Consider the following 20,554-nt stretch of genomic DNA (forward strand, 5'->3'; position numbering starts at 1 on the left):
GGCTCAGTGTCAGGACTGCTTTGAAGGCCATCACAGCCTCAAGAAACCAGCTAGGCTCAGGCTGAGGGAAGGCGCTGAGTCCAAATCAAAGTTCCCACAGCTCAGAGACCCGCCCTTACCTAGCAGTGGGGGAGGGGGAAAAGGGAGGGAGAGTGGAGGGGTGATAGGGAGCTCCCCCAATCCCTCTTCTCTAGTTCCTCATAGAGGCTTGGCTGAGCAGGCCTCTGGAATCCTAGGGCAGGGCCTCCTAACTATACCCTCGGTCTATCCATCGTGGGGCAGTTGGGTGGGGGCGTGAGACACTTCCTAAATCCACTCACCTTCTGGTTCAGCAGTGCCTGCACCACATGGTTGGCAACCTGGGGACAGAGTGATGGGGAGCTGAGGTGACAAGTTGGACCTACCCACCTCCACCCCCAGCACTGTCCTTTGGCACACCCCACAGACCTCATCCAGGCAGCGCTCGTAAGTTTCCCGCTGGCTCTCATTGGCCTGGGCAAGCGCTGAATTCTCTGCCTACAGGGGTGAGGTAAAAAGGGGGAAACTGTGAGGCCCATTCGTAACCTTGGGAGATAAGGAGGCAGAATGGACGAGGTCTGTCTCGGCCCAGCGTCATCTGTTTTATCTAGCAGTCTCTGTGACCCCACCACAGTCCCTGGAGCCAAGAGGGCCATAAAGGTGGGGAGAAAAGACACTTGGGGTGTAAGAAAGCTCATCTCTTGGCTGCCACCTGAGCTGGAGAGTGAAGAGGCAGGAGGTGCTTCCCCGGGGGAACTTTCCTAGCTCCACACGGAGCTCAGGGGTGGGCAGCCCCGACTCCCATGGTTCTGCCCAGCACCTCGGCCCCACCCTATCTCCACTGCATACCTCCAGCTCCCGGAGTCGGTGCAGAAGTTCCTGGCAGGTGCTGAGCTCCATGCTGCTACTGTCGCCAGCCACTGGCCTCAGGTTTCCAGTGCCTCCGGCCGGCTGGTCCATGGCCTTGGGTGTCAGGCCCTGGGAACAAGAGAGGGAAGCCCTGGCAGGCTACTCGCAGGCAAGAAGAGAAGTAAGGCGGGGGTGGGGGTGGGAGTGTGGTGTGTGTGACAAAACTCTTTGGTGACCTCTGCTACACTTGTGACAATGCAACAACTCAAGGTCAGGCTGGGCGACTCTTGTTTATTCTTCCTATCTTGGGAGAGAGGCTGTGCTACAGAAAGCCCAGCTCTTGCCCATATCCTGCACTAGAGGCCTAGAGCCCAAAATCTCTGCTAGGATCTGTCACAAACCGGCAAGGACTCAATGTCCCTAGTTACAAAGTAACAGCAACTTCAGCTAAGCTCACTCACTGCTGACACTTAAGTCTGCCAAGGGGATCTGAAAAGTCAAGATGCGCTGAGCAGATGGCTCAGTGGTTAGGGGCGCTGGCTGCTCTTCCAGAAGACCCGGGTTCAGTTCCCAGCAGCCACACAGAAGCTATGCTTTGTCTTCTGGACACAGCAGGAAGCCTTCAACGCTCACTCTTCTGGCTCCAAATGACCCAGGCACGCTGAGAGAGCTTCAAACACTGCCACCAAAGGCCCAGTGGGCCAGCTGACCTCTCTGCTGGTACCCTCTTGATGCCACGTGCCTCTTGGCTTGGCCATGTCTTTCTGTTGTTCCTGGGCACGAGAGCCCTGTTTAGGCCTGATGCGACTTCTGGCAGTTCTATAATGGTCCCCCGCCCAAGGCTGTTAGCTTCTGAGCACAAGGGGACAGTGCTTACTTCCCTGCCCAAGCTCACACTGTTCTCTGTGTAATCTGGCATGCAGGGGACAGTTAAAGACTCGTCCACCCTGGACCACACAGGCACACAGCGGAGCTCTGACGGGCACCGGGCTACGTGCTCCTCCTATCAGCAAGGCTCTTGCTGTTGCTGTTACTTGAAATGGCAAGTGTTCATGTTTCCTCTGAGTCCCATCACACTATAGCCTGAATCTGAGGCATCCCCCGTGGGTTCACCTTGAGCACTCATTCCCTGCCTGGTGGTGGAAGCAATCTTTAGGACCTTCGGAGGGTGTAGCTCCGTCTCTAAGCTAACGTTCCCAGCTTCCTGGCCAGTAGGTTGTGAATGGTTCTTACCTCAGACTCTCAACGCCATAGACAAAGCCACTTTCCACTGTCTTCCTTTCCAAAAGCCAAAATAAACCCTTCCCCGCTAAGTTGCTTCTCTCAGGTGTTTTGGGCACGGTGACACAGAAGCAATGGATATATCGCAAATGGGGAGCCTTAGCGGGAGGGGGGGCAGGCCCCTTAGCCTCCACTGACATCACCATTGCTTCCTCCTTGCCCAATTAAAGCCCCCATAAAAGGGAATTAGATTTTGGATCACAGAAGAGGGAGCCTCTCTGCATCTGAACCCCCACTTTCCTCCACAGTGCGGCACGGTGCTGCCTCTCTCGTCCCCAGCCCCTTCTGCAGTCCCTATCGCCAGCATGCACAGGTCCCAGGCCCCTCACCGGTCGGTCTCTGTCCCTCACCGGGCTGGCTCCTTCACTCTGGCAGCCAGACTCGTCGCTTCACCTGTAAAGAAACGGGAGTGATATCAGTGATGCCCCCGCCCCCACCCCTGAGGCCCCCACTACACGGTGGGATCTGGCTGTGTGCCAGGCACAGGGGCATAGATGTGAATAAGTTGAGAGCTCTGCCTTTTTGCTTTCAAAGCTTCTACTTAACAGACAAGGTAGACAACACTGGGCACGAGGCACTAAGGCCTGCACTGGGTCTAGGTGAAAGCCCAGGATGGGAGGGATGGGCAAAGCATCTGAGCGGAGGAGAGCCAGTGTCAAGGACCCCAGCTTCCAGCAGAGGTCACTAGCCCTCAGGTGCCCCCCCCCACTGTCCCATGTGACGTTTTAGCACCTGCAGTCTTTAAAGCCTCAGGATCATAGGAGGAGACAAATGCTATTCTCAACGCTTGTAGTTGAGAGCAAATGCAGGACTAGCTGCCCTGGCACACACCACATCTACCCTGTGTGCACTCTCCTCTGTACCCTTGCCTCAGTTTCTCTGACAACCTTGGCTGGGGTTACCAGCTCTCTTAGCATAAAGGATCTTGCTGCAGTCACACGGCTAGTGCACACAGCACACTGGACGGGCATGGCTGGCCCCCCTCTTCCGTGGTCTCAGCTGTACACACTCAAGCCTTACTGTCAGCTACATAGAACAACTTGCCCGCAAGCTCTGGCCAGCCCTGGCACAGACCGCTGTATGCGATTCCCAGCGCCTGTCTGCTGGGCCGACCCGGTTCAGACGCTGACTGCAGAGAACTACTTGCCTGGCTGAAGAAGCGGAGGGTGGGGTGGGGTGGGGGTGAGGGGGGTGGAGAGCTACTCAGTACAAAGGGCAGCTGGAGGACATGATGAGAGAGGATCCAGTGTCCAGCACGAGCTCACTGGACACTCCTGACAGGACCATGTGCTGAGCAGGCAGCACAAAGCCTGCTGTGGGCTTGAGGACAGCGAGCCTGAATTCCAGGGCCCCACACTGGGGTCTTAGGTGCAGGGCGCCTAGTCTGGCCTGCTCTGTCCTCTGAGGACCTCCCCTAGCTTGTCAACACAGGGCAGGCCCAGTCTTCCTGGGGCTCTGCCTTATACACTAGAAAGGAGTCAGCCAGCAGTTCTGAGGCCAGGAATAACAGGCAAAAAGAGAAGACTATCTGGTTTTTTTTGGGGGGGGGACCAGGGGGGGAGAGGAAGGGCAGTGCCAGGGGCCTTAGGGCATGCCAGGTGGGCTTTTTGCCACTGAGCTACAACCCCAGGTCCAAAAAGTCTTTCTTCTTAGTGTATACATGCCTTCCACAGTGGGCAGGAGCTTCTGAAAACAGAAAAGGAAGAACTATGTATTCCCCCCCCCCTTTTCAGACAGGGTTTCTCTGTGTAGCCTTGGCTGTCCTAGACTCGCTTTGTAGACCAGGCTGGCCTTGAATTCACAGCGATCCACCTGCCTCTGCCTCCCGAGTGCTGGGACTAAAGGTATGTGCCACCACTGGCCAGGTAATATTCATTTTTAACATTCCACAAAAATATATAGTCCTGCCAGTTGGAGAAATGGCTGATTTGCTGCTCTTGTAGAAGACTAGGGTTCAGTTCCCAGCACCCACATGAGAGCTCACAAGCACCTGTGGGGTTCATCACCTTCTCCTGACCTCCAAGAGCACTCTGCACACCATGGTACACTTACACAACTAAAGAAAAACACTTTCTGGGTGTGGTGGTGTACATGTTTAATCCCAGCAGACAAAGGCAGGTGGATCTCTATGAGTTCGAGGTCAGACTGGTCTACAAAGTGAATCCAGGACAGCCAGCATTGTTACACAAAGAAACCCTGTCTCTGGGGGGCGGGGGGTAAGAGAAAGAAACACTTATATGAATAAAATAAACATAATAAATCTGTAAAAAATTAAAGTCTGGGCTGGAGACGTGGCTCAGAGGTTAAGGGCACTGACTGCTCATCCAGAGGTCCTTAGTTCAATTCTCAGCAACCACATGGTGGCTCAAAACCATCTATCATGAGATCTGATGCCCTCTTCTGGCCTGCAGGTGTACCTGCAGCCAGAGCACTGTATACATAATAAATAAATCTTAAAAAAAAAAAAAGAGAGAGTCATTTCACTGCTGCTTTAAAAAGAAAATTAAAGTCCTTTATTATTTTAAAATTGTGAAATGAGCTAAGTATAACTTGATTGCTCTTGACATTATCTCGTTTGATATATTTAGAAATGGGGGCCTGAGAAAAAAATGAAAACAATTTTAGTAAGTTACTTCCCTTCCCATATAGAAACATAAGGGCTGACTCAAAAGGCCTCAGGTTACACTCACCACTCAACAGTTCTGCCCTCACCCCTGAACTCCTGAGGAGCCACAGGAAAAGCCTGCATTAAAACTTGGTGGTGGGGAGGATGGCATCTGCACCTGTGTCTACACACATGTGTGGGGCCAGAAGGCAAGCAAAGTACGTTTTTATTATATTTATTACACTTGTGTGTCTGTGTGAGAGTATATGTGCCCGAGGACACCTCGTACCCAGAGGTCTGGGTATTACCCCCCCTGCTCCAGGCTGTGGCTCTGGATGACAGTGATCACCAGTTTTCTCCTCCCCCCTGCGCTTTGTTTGCCCCACAGCAACCCCTGGGAAGGAGCAGTTGGCAAGTATGCACACGTTTGTGCACTGGGAAGGAGCGTGAAGGCAGTGGGATCAATAGGGCAGGGCCCAGCGTCCAGATTATAAGGCCAACGCCAGGGGAGGCCCAACAGCTGCGCTCGTCACGTGACGACAACACCCAAAAGGACGACAAAGGTGATTTACCAGGATGTCCCTTCATAAAACCATAAAGAAGCATCTCAAGCGGACACGAGGGCCAGAGCCTGAGGCCACGGGACATTCACATGTTGAGGTGGAGACAACACATCCCAAAGGCGGCCACTACTGCTCTCTCCACGTATGAACCCCTACTGATGCAGAGGCAGGGTCCCATGGGGACGTCCTGGAGACTTGAAGGGTCTGAGCCACCTGAGAGTGACAGTCTCTCCTGCAGCCCTCTCTGCAAGTGTCGCCTCAAGGAGAAGTGTGAATCACCCCCACTGTGGGAGAAACACTGCTGTACCCTTCTCCAGAGGCCGTGGCCGACTCAGGATGGAGCCAGTGGCTTCACATCAGAGAGCAGGAAGCAGTCAGGCTATTCCTGAGGAGCCACAGGAAAAGCCTGCATTAAAACTTGGTGGTGGGGAGGATGGCGTCTGCACCTGTGTGTCTACACATATGTGTGCGGCCAGAAGGCAAGCAAAGTACGTTTTTATTATATTTATTACACTCGTGTGTCTGTGTGAGAGTACGTGTGCCTGAGGACATCTCGTACCCGGAGGGCTGGTCAATGGATACATAACTTCTGTGAGTTGGTTCTTCGCTTCTAGCATGTGGGCCGAGGTTGACAGGCTTGCTGAGAAACAACTTAACACCCTAATGCCTTGAAGGCCCTGGAGTTGAAGGTTTATAAGAGAAGCTATGTGTGATGGCACAAGCCTGGAACACTTAGGAGCTCAGGTGGACGTGTCATGAGGTCAAAGCCAGCCTGGGACACATAGTGAGAGGCATTTATTCTTAAAAACTGAAAGATTTTTCAAAGAAACTTCCTGTGGCCCTTTAGGGAATACCAGAATGCACTGCGACAGGCTTACCTCCAGCTCTAAGCCAAACCCAAACAGGAAGTCTTCCCATGATGGGTCACATTAAACAAAGGCAGCGTAAGTCTTTCCCGACCCCACGCCCGGCCAAGTGCTCTCCTCCTCCCAGTTGCTGGGGAAAACCCAGGCTTGGATCCCAGGATGACCCAGGCTTCAAACACCCCTGTGTGAGGCTCTGAGGTGGCTGAGTTCGGAAACTCTTAACTTGAACTGGAAGCTTCTGCCTGATTTACAGGGGAAGTGACCACATTGGGGAGGGAGGAAGGGAGGGCAAGCAGAAAGCTCTTAGGCAGCAGGGGGAAACTGCCTAAGGAGTGTCTAGGCAGCCAGGGGTGTGGCTCACACATGTATCCTTGATGTTGAGGCAATGGTTCTGCAGGGAGTTAAGGAGAACCTGGGATATGCAGTGAGATACAGCACGCAAGCTTGGGACTAGAGTGAGACCCTGTCTTCACGTACCCCTGCATGCCAGAAGAGGACACCAGATCTCATTATAGATAGTTGTGAGCCACCATGTGGTTGCTGGGAATTGAACTCAGGATCCCTGGAAGAGTAGACAGTGCTCTTAACCTCTGAGCCATCTCTTCAGCCCCCGAGACCCTATCTTTAAAAAGCAAGAGAGAGAGGGGAAAAAAAAAAAAAAAAAAAAAAAGCAAGAGAGAAGGGCAAGGAACATGGTGCTCTTACACAGCTTACAAAACAGGTCTTCAGAGCACACCATTAACTGCAACACTTGGGAGTTCGAGGCCAGCCTGGTCTACAGTGTGAGTTCCAGGACAGACACAGCTATAGAGAAACTATAACTAAACTATAACTCAAAAACTAAAACTAAACTAAACTAAACTAAAATAAAAGTAAAAAGCAGCAAGATAATGAAAACCAAAACCAAGCAAAGGAAGTTAAAATGGAAACTAACAGAACGGTGGCTCATGCCTAGAACCCACTGGCTAGAAGGTGGGGACAGGAGAACCAGGCCAGTCCGGACTACAGAGGACCCTGCCACAAGCAAAGAGAGAAATGCCTGGGTAACCCGGGGACTTTTCTCAATGAACCTTCATCTTCCAATCCCAAGCCAGGCCCTGTGCAGGCAAAGCATTAAGTCTTCAGCCCTGAGTACCCTGGGAGGGTAGGACAGGCAGAAGTTTCTGTATCTCAAGAGATCTTGCTGTGCTGGCCTTTGGTCAGCCAGGAAAAGTAGAGGGTCTGTGTCCATCCCCTTGCGTACATGTGTGCCTGTGTGTGCGTGCACACACGCGCGTGCATGTGCGAAGCCTGGTCGCCTGGTCTCTATCTGTCCTCACGTGGGCCATAAGCCAAGGCCTTCTGGCCCCGACGAGGCCCTCACTTCCCAGCTGTTCCCCCAACAATCCTCCTGGGAGAGAAGCCAGGGGCAGGAGGAGAGGGCAGCTGCAGGGAGGCAGAGACGACAGGGACTTTCTTAAATTAAAGAACTGTCCGTGACACCAGCCAGTTCAGCTCCCCTGCCAGCTGCTCTCGGAATCTGGCCTGTCACACCCAGGAGTCCACTTGTCAACAGCCACCTTCCCACCCACAGCAGGCACACACAAGCTGAGAGTGTCCCTGGGCTGCAGAGGGTGTGAGCAGGGACAGGGCAAGACCTGGCCCAAAGTAGCTAAGAATTCCAACCAGACTCACCCCTTCCCCCAGGGAAAGACAGGCAGACAAGGGTACCCCCAGTGCCCCTCCCGCTTCCCGCTCTGGTCCAGAGACACAATGGTTTTTCTGCAGGAACACATACTGTACCTGCCCTCCAAATCTTTCCATGGGTTCCTCCAAACCAGGGGACAGCAGGAGTAGGCCCACCCTACTGTGCAGGGCGGGGCGCCCGCCGTTAGCTCCTGATCATCCGCATCTCAGCTCTCAGAGATCTCAGTCCAAGACAAAACCCAACAACAAAAATAGCAGCTGCTGGAGGTGGGGAGACCGAAGGGGAACCACACAATGGGCTTAGTTATAGGACCACACACCAGGGGCTCAGCAGCCAAGCAGGCAAGGCCCCACTCCCGAAGGCCAGCCAAGAGCCAGCCCAGCCCAGCCAAGGAGAAGGGGAAACCTCAGAGCAGAAGGCAGAGGCGCAACCTAGACTGGCTCTGCAGTGTAGTGGCTGAGGCTTCAGGCGATGAGCCTCTCAGGAAGGAACGGGTTCTTTCCCACTGCGCTGTTCTAGGATGGTAACTCTCAAAGAGTGGTCTGGGGACCCAGGAGCCTTGCCAAGGAGCCCCCGAGATCACAACGACTTTTACAGCAGTAAGACACGCGTGTGTCCAGAGGCACTTCCCGAAGAGCGCTGCCCACGACACAACAGACAGACACGGAAGCAGATACAAAGATCTCGCTGCTTTCTACCAAGTCAGACACTGAATTTGCAAAACTTGAAGACACTGACTCTGTCCACTTCTTTGTTTCAGAGTATACAGTTATTTTTCATAAAACATGTTATCACGTCTGCTATTTCCTACATTTTTATTTTACTTTGGTTTTTCATTATTTGCGTTTGTTTTGAGACAGGTCTCACTATACAACCCTAGCAGAGTTGGAACTTGCTGTGTAGACCAGGCTAGCCTTGAACTCAAGAGCTCTGCCTGCCTCTGGCGTGTTGGGATTAAGGGCCTAGGTATGCTCTGTTGTTTTTGTTGTTGTTATTGTCTCTGTGTGTACACACGTTTTCCTTTTGCTACATGTGTGAAAGTCAGACCCAAAGTGGCTGTTTCTCGTCTTCCACCGTGTGGGTCCGAGGCATCAAACTCAGGCCAACAGGCCTGGTGGCACGTGTCTCCACCTAGCAAAACTATCTATCTATCTATCTATCTGGTGTGTGTGCGTAAGTATATGTGTGTGTGTTTGTGTGCACAAATGAAGATGCACGTGTGGAAGTCAGAGAGGACTGCCTTTGGGCGTCAGCTCTCTCCTTCACCACAAGCTTTCTGGAGATCACACTCAGGCTGTCAGGCTTAGTGTCAAACGCCTTTACCAGGGTAAGTTTCACTGAACTTACTTTTTCAAAGATTTATTTAGTGTATATGAGTGCCCTATTGGCACATACATCTGCAGGCCAAAAGATGGCATTAGATCACATTATAGATGGTTGTAAGCCACCATGTGGTTGCTGGGAATTGAACTCAGGACCTCTGGAAGAGCAGTCAGTGCTCTTAACCTCTGAGCCATCTCTCCAGCCCATGGAGCTTTTTTTTTTTTTTAAGATTTATTTATTTATTTATTATGTATACAGTGTTCTGCCTACATGCACACCTGAAGAGGGCACCAGATCTCATTATAGATGGTTGTGAGGCACCATGTGGGTGCTGGGAATTGAACTCAGGACCTCTGGAAGAGCAGCAGTGCCCTTAACCTCTGAGCCATCATCTCTCCAGCCCATTGAGCTTATTTTTAGGTGAATGAAGTGGACTTTTACAACTCTCACTTCTAGCACGGCACAGGAAGGCAGAGAGGGTCCTTCCCACTGCTTCCTGCCTATCGCGTTTCTATCTTGTCACAGCCCTAAGAGCAAACTACATCACACACCAAAACGCTTGAGAATCAAGCTTGGTTTTTTTGTTTGTTTTTTGGGTTTTGTTTTGTTTTTTGGGTTTTGTTTTGTTTTGCTTTGCTTTGCTTTTGCAGTACTGGGGATCAAAGGATCAAGGGATGGGCACTCTACCATCCCGGTTACTGCACAGCCTGAGGATCACCTGTCCAGAACAGAGCTCGCCAGGACTGAGGGAAGTTCAGTTTGTCACTGTCGCCATTCCCTACAGGTGGGGAAGGCAGCTAATCCAACCGAGAAAGTAAGCTCTACCTACCCATCTGTCTATCTATCCACCCACTGTCTATTATCTACCTATCTATCCATCCATCCACCTATCTGTCGTCTATCCATGCATCACCTGTCTATCTAACAATCATCCATCCATCCATCTCCTATCTCTCTCTCTACATGTCTTTAGTGTCTGCAGTAGCTGAGCTGGCCTGAATTCCTGTCCCTCCTACCTTCCCACCTCCCTAGCTGTGAGATTCCAGGGATGCACAAGCCAAGCCCAGACTGAACCCAGTTTTGAAAAGCCCCTGTAGCTCGTGGCTGGAGACCCCAGGTCCGCTGGCGGGAATATCCTGAGCAGTGTCCTTCCCGCAGGGAATGGGAGAGGGACAGGAAAGGACAGATACTCACTCCTGTCCCCAGCTTTTGTTTACCTTTCTTACTTTCTCTGCCCCAACCAAAGGGGTCCCTGTAGCCGTGCTGTGGGCCCCAAGCTATGCGTCAAGGCCTCCAGCTGGAACCACTCTCTCACTCTTTTTTTTTTTGTTTTGTTTTGGTTTTTTGAGACAGGGTTTCTCTGTGTAGCCCTGGCTGTCCTGGACTCACTTTGTAGACCAGGCTGGCCTCGAACTCACAGCGATTGGCCTGCCTCTGCCTCCCGAGTGCTGGGGTTAAAGGCGTGCGCCACCACACCCGGCTCCGCTCTCTCACTCTTGAGATTCTTCTCTCCTCGTCTCAAACTTCTGTCAGCTGCCCGTCCCGTTTCCTCAGCAGCAGGGATCCCCTCTAACCTGACAGGACATTTTTGTAGCCTTACAAGAAACTTTTCACCAGGCATGGCAGCACACATCTTTAATCCCAGTGCTCCAGACGCATAGCAGGAGGGTCGATCTGCACTGAGTTCCAGACCAGCCAGGGCTACATGTGAGACTCTGCCTCAAAGCAACAAAAGGAATCCCTCCCTGGACTCATTACCCATTAGAGCTGCCCATCCCTGACAAGGCCAGTTCCGCCTTGACTGATACCTTCCTGTCTGTTTTCAGTATCTACCTTCTGAAGGCATTTCCTACTCACTTTTTATTTTATTTGTCTATTTTTACTTTATGTATATGAATGCTCTAGCTGCATGTACATCTGTGTTCCAGAAGAGGGCATCAGACCCCAGTACAGAGTGAGCCACCATGTGGTTGCTGGGAACTGAACTGAGGGGAGCTGGCCCTGGTGGCTCTGCCACTGAAGAGCCAGTGGGCTGACCAACTCGGCTTCCACCCAGGCCCAGATCCAGCGCTTTGAGTTGGCCCACCCCAACATCTACCTCATCCATGAACTGCTGGAGCACACAAAGAGGCCACAGTGGGTGAAAGGGCCTGTCCTTCAGCTTGCTGCACCATCTCCACCACACAGCGCAACAACAGGAGATCTGAGGGGATTTGAGGTGAGGATCCAGTATTGATGGGGGAGGGTGAGGATAGCAGAAGCCGGTGATCTATTGCAATGAACATCTGAAAGTAAGGCTGTTTGGGCCAAAGGGTGCTCTGTGTGACACACAGCAGCTTCCCCAGAGAGATGGCTTTTTCCTTTTTTTTTCTTTTAGAGAGGAGCTTGCCAGGGTGGAAATGATGGGACCGGGAGATGAGTAGGATTGGGCTGCAGGATGTGAAATTCACAAGAAATCAAAAAAAGTTAAAAACAAAAAAACAAAACAAAACAACGGCTGGGCGTGGTGGCACACGCCTTTAATCCCAGCACTTGGGGCCAGGCTGATCTACAAAGCAAGTCCAAGACAGCCAGGGCTACACAGAGAGACCCTGTCTCAGGGTGGGGGGGGAACCCTAAAGAATAAAACCAAAACAAGCGCACAGAGGCTGCATCCTCACCTCTGCCTTGCTCCTGCCCTCAGTGGCACCAGCAGTAAATCCAACCTACACCACCCAGTCCTCGCTGCCTTCTTCCTGCACTCACTTTCCCAACCTTTGTAGTAGAATCCCCATCCCATACAATCCACCCATTTAAAGTGCTGGGCACGGGGACAGGAAGTGGGGATGTGGCGGGGGATTAGCACACTGCCTCAGCAGGCTCACAGGGCACAGGCAAGAGACTCTCATGCTGAAGGCCAACTTGCCATACTTGAGACCTCGCCTCGAAGAACATCTACAAATTACAAAAAATATAGACAGTTCAGATAAGGTAGCCAATCACATCGATTTTAGAGCATTCGTTCTTGCCTTTCTCCTTAGCAGCTCCCACCATTCTAGCCCAAGGGAACCACTGTGTGTCTTGTCTTCATGGGCTTCTTTACTCTGGACGTTTTTTTTTTTTTTTTTTTTTAAAGATTTATTTATTATTATGTATATGGTGCTCTGCCTGCATGTACACCTGCACACCAGAAGAGGGCACCAGATCCCATTACAAATGGTTGTGAGCCACCATGTGGTTGCTGGGAATTGAACTCAGGACCTCTGGAAGAGCAGTCAGCACTCTTAACCACTGAGCCATCTCTCCAGCCCCTACTCTGGACGTTTTGTTCGAGTGGAACCACATACTAAGCAGCCTCTTGCGACTGGCTCCTTCCACTGTTACAGTGTGTTCAGAGTTCACCCGCGTTGTGAGCCTTACTGTTGCCCATTCCTTTTACCCACATTTTGTTCAGCCACTCACCCACAGGTGTACACTAGGGCTGTCTCCACTTTTGACTTTTATTTTCCCTGACTCAGAGTTTCTCTGTGTAGACTTGGCTGTCGTGGACTCGCTTTGTAGACCAGGCAGGCCTTGAACTCACAGAGATCCACCAGCCTCTACCTTCCAAGTGCTGGGATTAAAGGTGTGCACCAGCACCGCCTGGCCCTTTTGACTATTATAAATAATATAACCTATGGGCAGGTTTCTGTGTGGCTGCATGTTTTCAATTCTCTTAGGAACCTATGAGGAGTGGACCTGCTGGGCCACGTAACCTAGGTTTAGTTGTTCAAGGAGACAGCAGACCGCCTTCTATGCAGACACAGCATGAAGCCTGCGATTTCTTCACATCCTAACCCTGACTTGTTCCTTGGTTTTCTGACCTAGGCTCTCAGTAGTGTGAAGCGGTGCCTCCCTGTGGCTCTGTTCTGCTCTGGGTCTCACCATGCTGCGCTGGCTGGAGCTTCCTATGGCCACAGAAGACCCTGGCCTTGAATTCACAGCGATCCTTCCTGCCTCTGCCTTCTGAATCCTAGGATTAAATACCAGTTCTTCACCATGGTTCTGCTTGATAATTCCCAGGTGATTTACAGTCTTGGCCATTATTTAGGACTCATCCCCCTCCAAGATTTAATTTCTTTCTATCTATCTGTTTTTTTGAGACAGGGTTTCTATGTGCAGCCTTGACTTTCCTGGACTCGCTTTGTAGACCAGGCTGGCCTCGAACTCACAGCGATCTGCCTGCCTCTGCCTCCCAAGTACTGGGATTAAAGGTGTGCGCCACCACACCGGCTTCTTCTTATTTATGTATATGGATGTTTTCCGCATGTTAAGTGTATATATCATATCGTGCAATGCCCAAGGAGGTTAGAAGAGGCAGTCAAATCCTCTGGAACTGGTGTTACAGGTGGTTGTTAGCCAGCATGTGGGTGCTGGTAACTAAATCTGGGTTCTCTGGAAAATCAGCCAGTGCTCTTAACAACTGAGCCATCTCTCCAGCACCCGCCCCCTTTTGTTTTGTTTTGTGTCTTGAGACAAGGTTTCTCTGTGTAGCCTTCTGTCCTAGACTCACTTTGTAGACCAGGCTGGCCTCCATCAGCCTGTCTGCCTCCCCGAGTGCTAGGATTATAGTCGTGCGCCACTGCACCAGGCTCGGCATCCGATTTCTAAAGTCTCACTTGGAAAAATGTTTATTTGATTCTCTGTCCATTTTCCTTTTTTGTTTTTTTGTTTGTTTGTTTTTTTGAGACAGGGTTTTTCTATGTTATCTTGGCTGTCCTGGACTCACTTTGTAAACCAGGCTGGCCTCGAACTCACAGAGATCCACCTGCCTCTACCTCCTGAATGTTGGGATTAAATGTATACGCCACCACGCCCGGCTCTCTGTCCATTTTTAAATTGGGTTTTCTAGATAGACATCAGCATTCTTCACATGTTCTAGAGATAAACCTCTTAGTACATATAATTTGCAAATATTGCACTCCATTCTGTGGGAGAACAGTTAACTTTCCTGAGGGGATTTTTTTTGTTCCTGGATGTTTCTCAGCTTTTCAACCTCTCCTATTACTCTGTGGGTATGTGTTTGTGTTTGCATATGCGTATGCGTGTATGCATGTGTGTGTATGCGTGTGTATGTACATATGTATATGCATGTACATAAAAGATATAGCAGCACATTACAACTTGTGTATTTTTCTTTAGCAGAACAATTTTTAGATGAAATCACAGTATTTATTCACATCCTATGTGCTTTTCTATTGCTGCCCCAGAATCTCACACGCTTGTCAGTCACCAGGAAATGGTAGCTCTTTAAATTTTGCCCCACCTTTCATGACTGGACAGTTTTGAAGGGAACTGGAGCATTTGGAGACTACCTTCCTTACACAGGTGCGTCTGACACCCTTGTTGGTCATGCTGAGGTTACGCTGGGGGAGGAACAGCACAGATAGTGTCTTTCTCAATCCCTGGTCACTCAGGTCCAAGGGTGCTTTAACCTGGACCTCTCAGCCACGTGGGAGTCACTAGCAGTGTCTTTGCTGCACACACAATGGCTGCTTTTGTACTTGGATATAATCCTCAGCAACCAAAAGTAATAATAATAATTTTAAAAAATGTAAAGCCTGGTTCACAGCCTGGGGTCTGAGGCAGAGGCAGGTGGATCTCTGTGAGTTTGCAGCCAGTCTACATGGTGAGTACCAGGTCAGCCTGGTCTACATGGTGAGTACCAGGTCAGCCTGGTCTACATGGTGAGTACCAGGCCAGCCTGGTCTACATGGTGAGTACCAGGCCAGCCTGGTCTACATGGTGAGTACCAGGCCAGCCTGGTCTACATGGTGAGTACCAGGCCAGCCTGGTCTACATGGTGAGTACCAGGTCAGCCTGGTCTACATGGTGAGTACCAGGTCAGCCTGGTCTACATGGTGAGTACCAGGCCAGCCTGGTCTACATGGTGAGTACCAGGCCAGCCTGGTCTACATGGTGAGTACCAGGTCAGCCTGGTCTACATGGTGAGTACCAGGTCAGCCTGGTCTACATGGTGAGTACCAGGCCAGCCTGGTCTACATGGTGAGTACCAGGCCAGCCTGGTCTACATGGTGAGTACCAGGTCAGCCTGGTCTACATGGTGAGTACCAGGCCAGCCTGGTCTACATGGTGAGTACCAGGTCAGCCTGGTCTACATGGTGAGTACCAGGTCAGCCTGGTCTACATGGTGAGTACCAGGTCAGCCTGGTCTACATGGTGAGTACCAGGCCAGCCTGGTCTACATGGTGAGACTCTGTTTCTAAACAACAACAGCAGCAGCAACAACAACAACCAAAATAAACACAAAAGCCTATACATTTTCCTTGCAATTAATATTTTGGAAAGTAATACATTAAGATTATCTAACCAGCTGTGTGATGGTGGCGCAGCCCTTTAATCCCAGCACTCGGGAAGCAGAGGCAGGTGGATCTCTGTGAGTTCAAGGCCAGCCTGGTCTACAGAGTGAGTCCAAGACAAGCAAGGCTACACAGAGAAACCCTTGTCTTGTGGCGGGGGAAAGAAGGACAAAGGGCCTGAGATGACTGTTCTCCCTCAGCGTCACTACCCACCAGGGAAGTCGAAATCAAAACTACAATGAGATATCATCCCCCATATTATCACAGCTTTATTAAAAAGATGAAAGAAAACATGTGGTGGCCAACACTTGTACGTATGGAGAAGAGGGAGTACGGCTAGGAGAAATGAAAAGTGGTGTGGAAATAACCCATGGCCCAACAGTCCCTCTACCGAGCACACAGGCAGAGCACATGCAATCAGTAAGCCAAAGAGCTACACACACACACACACACACACACACACACACACACACACACACACGTTAACTGCACATCAGACACAATAGCCAGGATACAGGATCAGTCACACACACACACACACACACACACACACACACACACACACACACACGTTAACTGCACGTCAGACACGATAGCCAGGATATAGGATCAGACACACACACACACACACACACACACACACACACATACGTGTTAACTGCACATCAGACACGATAGCCAGGATACAGGATCAGTCACACACACACACACACGTTATCTGCACATCAGACACAATAGCCAGGATATAGGATCAGTCACACACACACACACACGTTAACTGCACGTCAGACACAATAGCCAGGATACAGGATCAGTCACACACACACACACACACACACACACACACACACACACACACGTTAACTGCACGTCAGACACAATAGCCAGGATATAGGATCAGTCACACACACACGTTAACTGCACATCAGACACAGTAGCCAGGATACAGGATCAGTAAACATGTGAAAGATAAGCCAAATAAGACACACAGCATGCTGGATTACCAGTCAGTCTTTAAAACAAAGGAAATCTTGTCACTTGTCACAACATAAAGAATCTGGAGGACATCGCCTTAAACGCAAAGTCAGTCAGGTGCACGAGGTAACCGCCACACGCTCGCCTTTGTATGTGACACTGAAAACAGTGGACCTCATAGAGTTCAGAGTAAAACGGCGGTTACCAGGGGCTAGGGTTTGAGGATTGGACAGTGGCGGTCAGGGTCAGGATGGGTCAGTCACACAGGAGGCTATGCTAATCAGCTTGATTTAGCAGCTCTGAAAGCGTACAAAACTATACTATGTGGAACTGGGCCTGCTGGCACAGACATGTAACCTCAGCTATTCAGGAGACAGAGGGAGGAGGATTTGAGGCTCGAGGCCGTTCTGAGCTGTAGACTGAGTTTAAGGCTAGCCTGGATGACATGGTGAGGCCCTGGACACTTACCTAGCATTCATCAGGCCCTAAGTTCAACTATAACAGCAAAACACAAGCAGCAAAAAATATAATGTAAACAGGGCATGGTGGTGCACACATTTAATCCCAGCACTTGGGAGGCAGAGGCCGGTGGATCACTGTGAGTCTGAGGCCAGCATGGTCTACAAAGCGAGTCCAGGACAACCAGGGCTACACAGAGAAACCCTGTCTTGAAAAACAAAACAAAACAAAATTTAAAAAACCAAACCAAAACAAAAAATATAAGCTGGGTGGTGGTGGTGGCGGCAGTGGCACACGCTTTTAATCCCAGCATTTGGGAGGCAGAGGCAGGCGAATCTACAGAGTGAGTTTTAGGACAGTCAGGGCTACATAGTGAGACCCTGTCTCAACAGCCCCACCACACACACAAATGGGAAAACTGACAATCAGGTAGGAAGTGAGTCACGTGGCAGTGAGTGTCCACTGTGGGGCTCCAGCCTCTGGCCTCTGGTGGCAGTGAGTGTCCATCGTGGGACTCTGGCCTCTGGTGGCAGTGAGTGTCCATCGTGGGACTCTGGCCTCTGGTGGCAGTGAGTGTCCACTGTGGGGCTCCAGCCTCTGGCCTCTGGTGGCAGTGAGTGTCCACCGTGGGACTCTGGCCTCTGGTGGCAGTGAGTGTCCATCGTGGGGCTCCGGCCTCTGGTGGCAGTGAGTGTCCACCGTGGGGCTCTGGCCTCTGGCCTCTGGTAGCAGTGAGTGTCCACCATGGGGCTCCAGCTCGGGCCTCTGGTGGCAGTGAGTGTCCACCGTGAGGCTCCGGCCTCTGGTAGCAGTGAGTGTCCACCGTGGGGCTCCAGCCTCGGGCCTCTGGGTTTACACGATGCTATTCTGTCTTAGTTTCCTATTCAGAGAGAACTGTTGTGTTTAAAGCAGAGAAAGCCGGTTCCTGAACCTAGATCGCTTCTTAGAGCGTTAGCCTAGGGTTCCCCAAGCGCTGCCTCTGCTCAGCTTTCTAGAATCCCTTAGAATGAAACCTCGATTGCCCTGGACCGCGTGCTGGAGCACCAGAGGACCTGACCATGGACGGCTTCACAGAGCTACATACAGAGAACTCTATCTCAAAAACACCAAAACTCAAACCAAACCAAACAACAAACCCCACAAAAAGCACTGTATCTCACACCCCGTAATGCTCACATATTTTATTTGTTGATTTTGTTCGCCTAGGCAGCAGAAGTCCACATATAGAAGAAAGGAGGCAGGAAGAGTTGGGTGCACGTGCAAACAGAACGGCTCGGTGCAGCTAGACCTGAGGGTACCCAAAGGTTGGTATTGTCCACGTTCTGACCCAGGGCAGACACTAACTCTTCTCTCATTCCTGGGCAGGAGTCATCATTTTTTCTAAGAGACTGAGGTGGGAGAGGGAGAGTGTTTGCTGCAGCTCACTCACGAGGATCTGTGTTTGCAACCCAATACACACACAACATGGCCACCTCTGCTCGTAACCCCAGCATCGAGAGAGTAGAGACAGGTGGATCTCAGGAGCTCACTGGCCAGACGAGGTAGAAGCAGTGAGCTTCAGGTTCAGTGGAAGACCCCAATCTCAAGGGAAGGGGACAGAGCAGGACAGACAGACCACCAGTGTCTTCTGCCTTAGGAACATGTACCTACACACACAGGCACTCACCAAACACACATTAAAAAGGGTGGGGAGAGACCGGGTGTGACTGGAGACATGCGCTGTGCATTTCAGGAAGGTCAGAGGCAGAGGCCCCTGGAGGTGACAGCAGAGCTAACTGGTAGGACAAGCCATGGCTAACCTCTCTTAGATAGTGACGGAGCCTGGATGACTGCTGGGCTGGCTGTTCAGGCTCACCCATAGTCCCAGGGATGCAGTCAGGTACCTTCCCAGATCCCCACACTTGACCCCAGTACCCACTGATCCAAGCCCTGTACCTAGGTCTCTTTCTAAAGGGAGCAGCCTCTGGCCAGGCTTCTGTACCCAGGCAGCTCCAGCAGGTCAAGCCCAGATGCCCCTCCTAAGCAGCCAGCTCAGCCCCAGAGGAGACAGAGTCTATTTCACTGGCAAGCTCCCAGTTTTTGCTCTTTCCCTTCTGCCTACAAATGGAAGTGTGATTTCTGGATTCTGAGTCTGGCTAGAGCTGACCCGAGCAGAGGCTGAGAAAGGCCACACCCTCCTTTGGCCTTGATTTTACTCTCTATAAAATGGGAATGATATTTCATCCACATTTCTGCCAGCAGGGCACAGAAGGCCGGTATGGTGGGAAGGTCTGTGGTTGGTTAGAGCCTCCTGGCCTCGGGAGGACGCTGCTGTGGCCTCTGTGGCACTCGCGGTGCCTTTTTTGGGGGACTCGGCAGCTTTCTTTGATGCTACTGTTCTCAAGGCCTGAAGGCTTTCCAGGAAAGCAGTCGGGGAGGAGAGGAAGGGACAGCAGAGCCAAGAGTGTTAGTCTTCTTCTGGGGAGGGGGTGCAGGAAGTGAGGTGCTGTCTACACAGGAAACGAGAGGCAGACACCCCCCAAACTTCCCGTCAGCCGCTGGAGGGAAAGCAGGTTTCAGCTTTGGGAGAACAGTGGGCCCAGGGTTGGGAAAACAGAAGGTGCAGGTCAGGGTCAGGGAGAAGGATAGAAGGCACTATTACCACCACCTGGCAGATGAAGAGGAAGTCTCTGCCTTGGACACAGAAGAACTCAAGGGCCTCGGACGTCCCCACACTTGGGAAGTGGAGAGAAGAGCAGCGCAGAGGCAGGCTGTGAAAGGCAGCCCTCTAGCTCTCGTGCCGCATATCTCCACCCTTGGCCTGGCGTCTGCCTCCAGCAGTGCCCAGCCACACAGATCGGCACGCGCCTCCGCTCACATGAACACACACCAAGCTGAGGCAGGCCCCGGGAGGACTTACTCTTCCAGAACATGCCTTCTTTAAAACTGACATAGACTTGTAATGACTTATGGGGTACAGTACCATAATTTAGTACGTGTATATGGTGTGTGACAAGCCCGCAGGGGCTGCACATGGGGGGCCTGAGATGGGTGCTATGTCTGGAATATCTGGAAACCACTCCCCAGGAAAGCCTCACTTTCAAGGTGATGCCATGAGGAGCCGGGGTCACTGAGAGATGATGATGTTGGGGTGGTGTCCTCTAGGATGAAACTAGTGCCCTTAAAAAAAGAGGCCAGCAGCTGGCTATGGTGGCTCAGTGCCCGTAATCCCAACGCTCAGGAGCAGAGAGAGAAATATTACCAAAGTTCAGGTTCAAGGTCAGCCTGGAATACAGTGTGAGATCTGTCTTGAACAAGAACAGAAACAAAACACAGAGGCCTAATTACAGCCTGGCTCTTCAGACTGCTTTCATCTTTCATCTGTGTAACTTCTAGAAGAACCTCTAGGTGCTTTCTAGCACGCGAGGATACAAAGAGAAGACTTTGTCTTCGAGAACGTCTGTCCCACAAGCCCGATCTTGTCCTTCTCAGCCTACAAAGCCATCAGAAATAACTGTCTGTGGTTGTAATTCTAACACTTGGAGAGCTGAGGCGGGACGGTTCCGGGTCAGGATAGACCGGCGACACAGTGAGGTCCTTCCTCAAAAAAG

The 20,554-nt window shown here is 51.3% G+C and overlaps 1 protein-coding gene across 1 annotated transcript in view; it reads right to left on the reverse strand.

Moving 5' to 3' along the window:
• The window catches only part of Nckap5l (NCK associated protein 5 like), a 39,500-nt gene that overhangs the window by 11,551 nt on the left and 7,395 nt on the right, over nt 1–20,554 (reverse strand). Inside the window, exons 2-5 of the mRNA XM_051160332.1 lie at nt 2,478–2,541; nt 868–996; nt 448–516; nt 321–359 (exon numbers count right to left, since the gene is read on the reverse strand). Coding sequence (XP_051016289.1) covers nt 321–359; nt 448–516; nt 868–978 — 219 coding nt within the window. The 5' untranslated portion in view covers nt 979–996; nt 2,478–2,541. The remainder of the gene's footprint in view (nt 1–320; nt 360–447; nt 517–867; nt 997–2,477; nt 2,542–20,554) is intronic.

Source organism: Acomys russatus, chromosome 17, assembly GCF_903995435.1.
Source record: "Acomys russatus chromosome 17, mAcoRus1.1, whole genome shotgun sequence".
Lineage (NCBI taxonomy): Eukaryota > Metazoa > Chordata > Mammalia > Rodentia > Muridae > Acomys > Acomys russatus.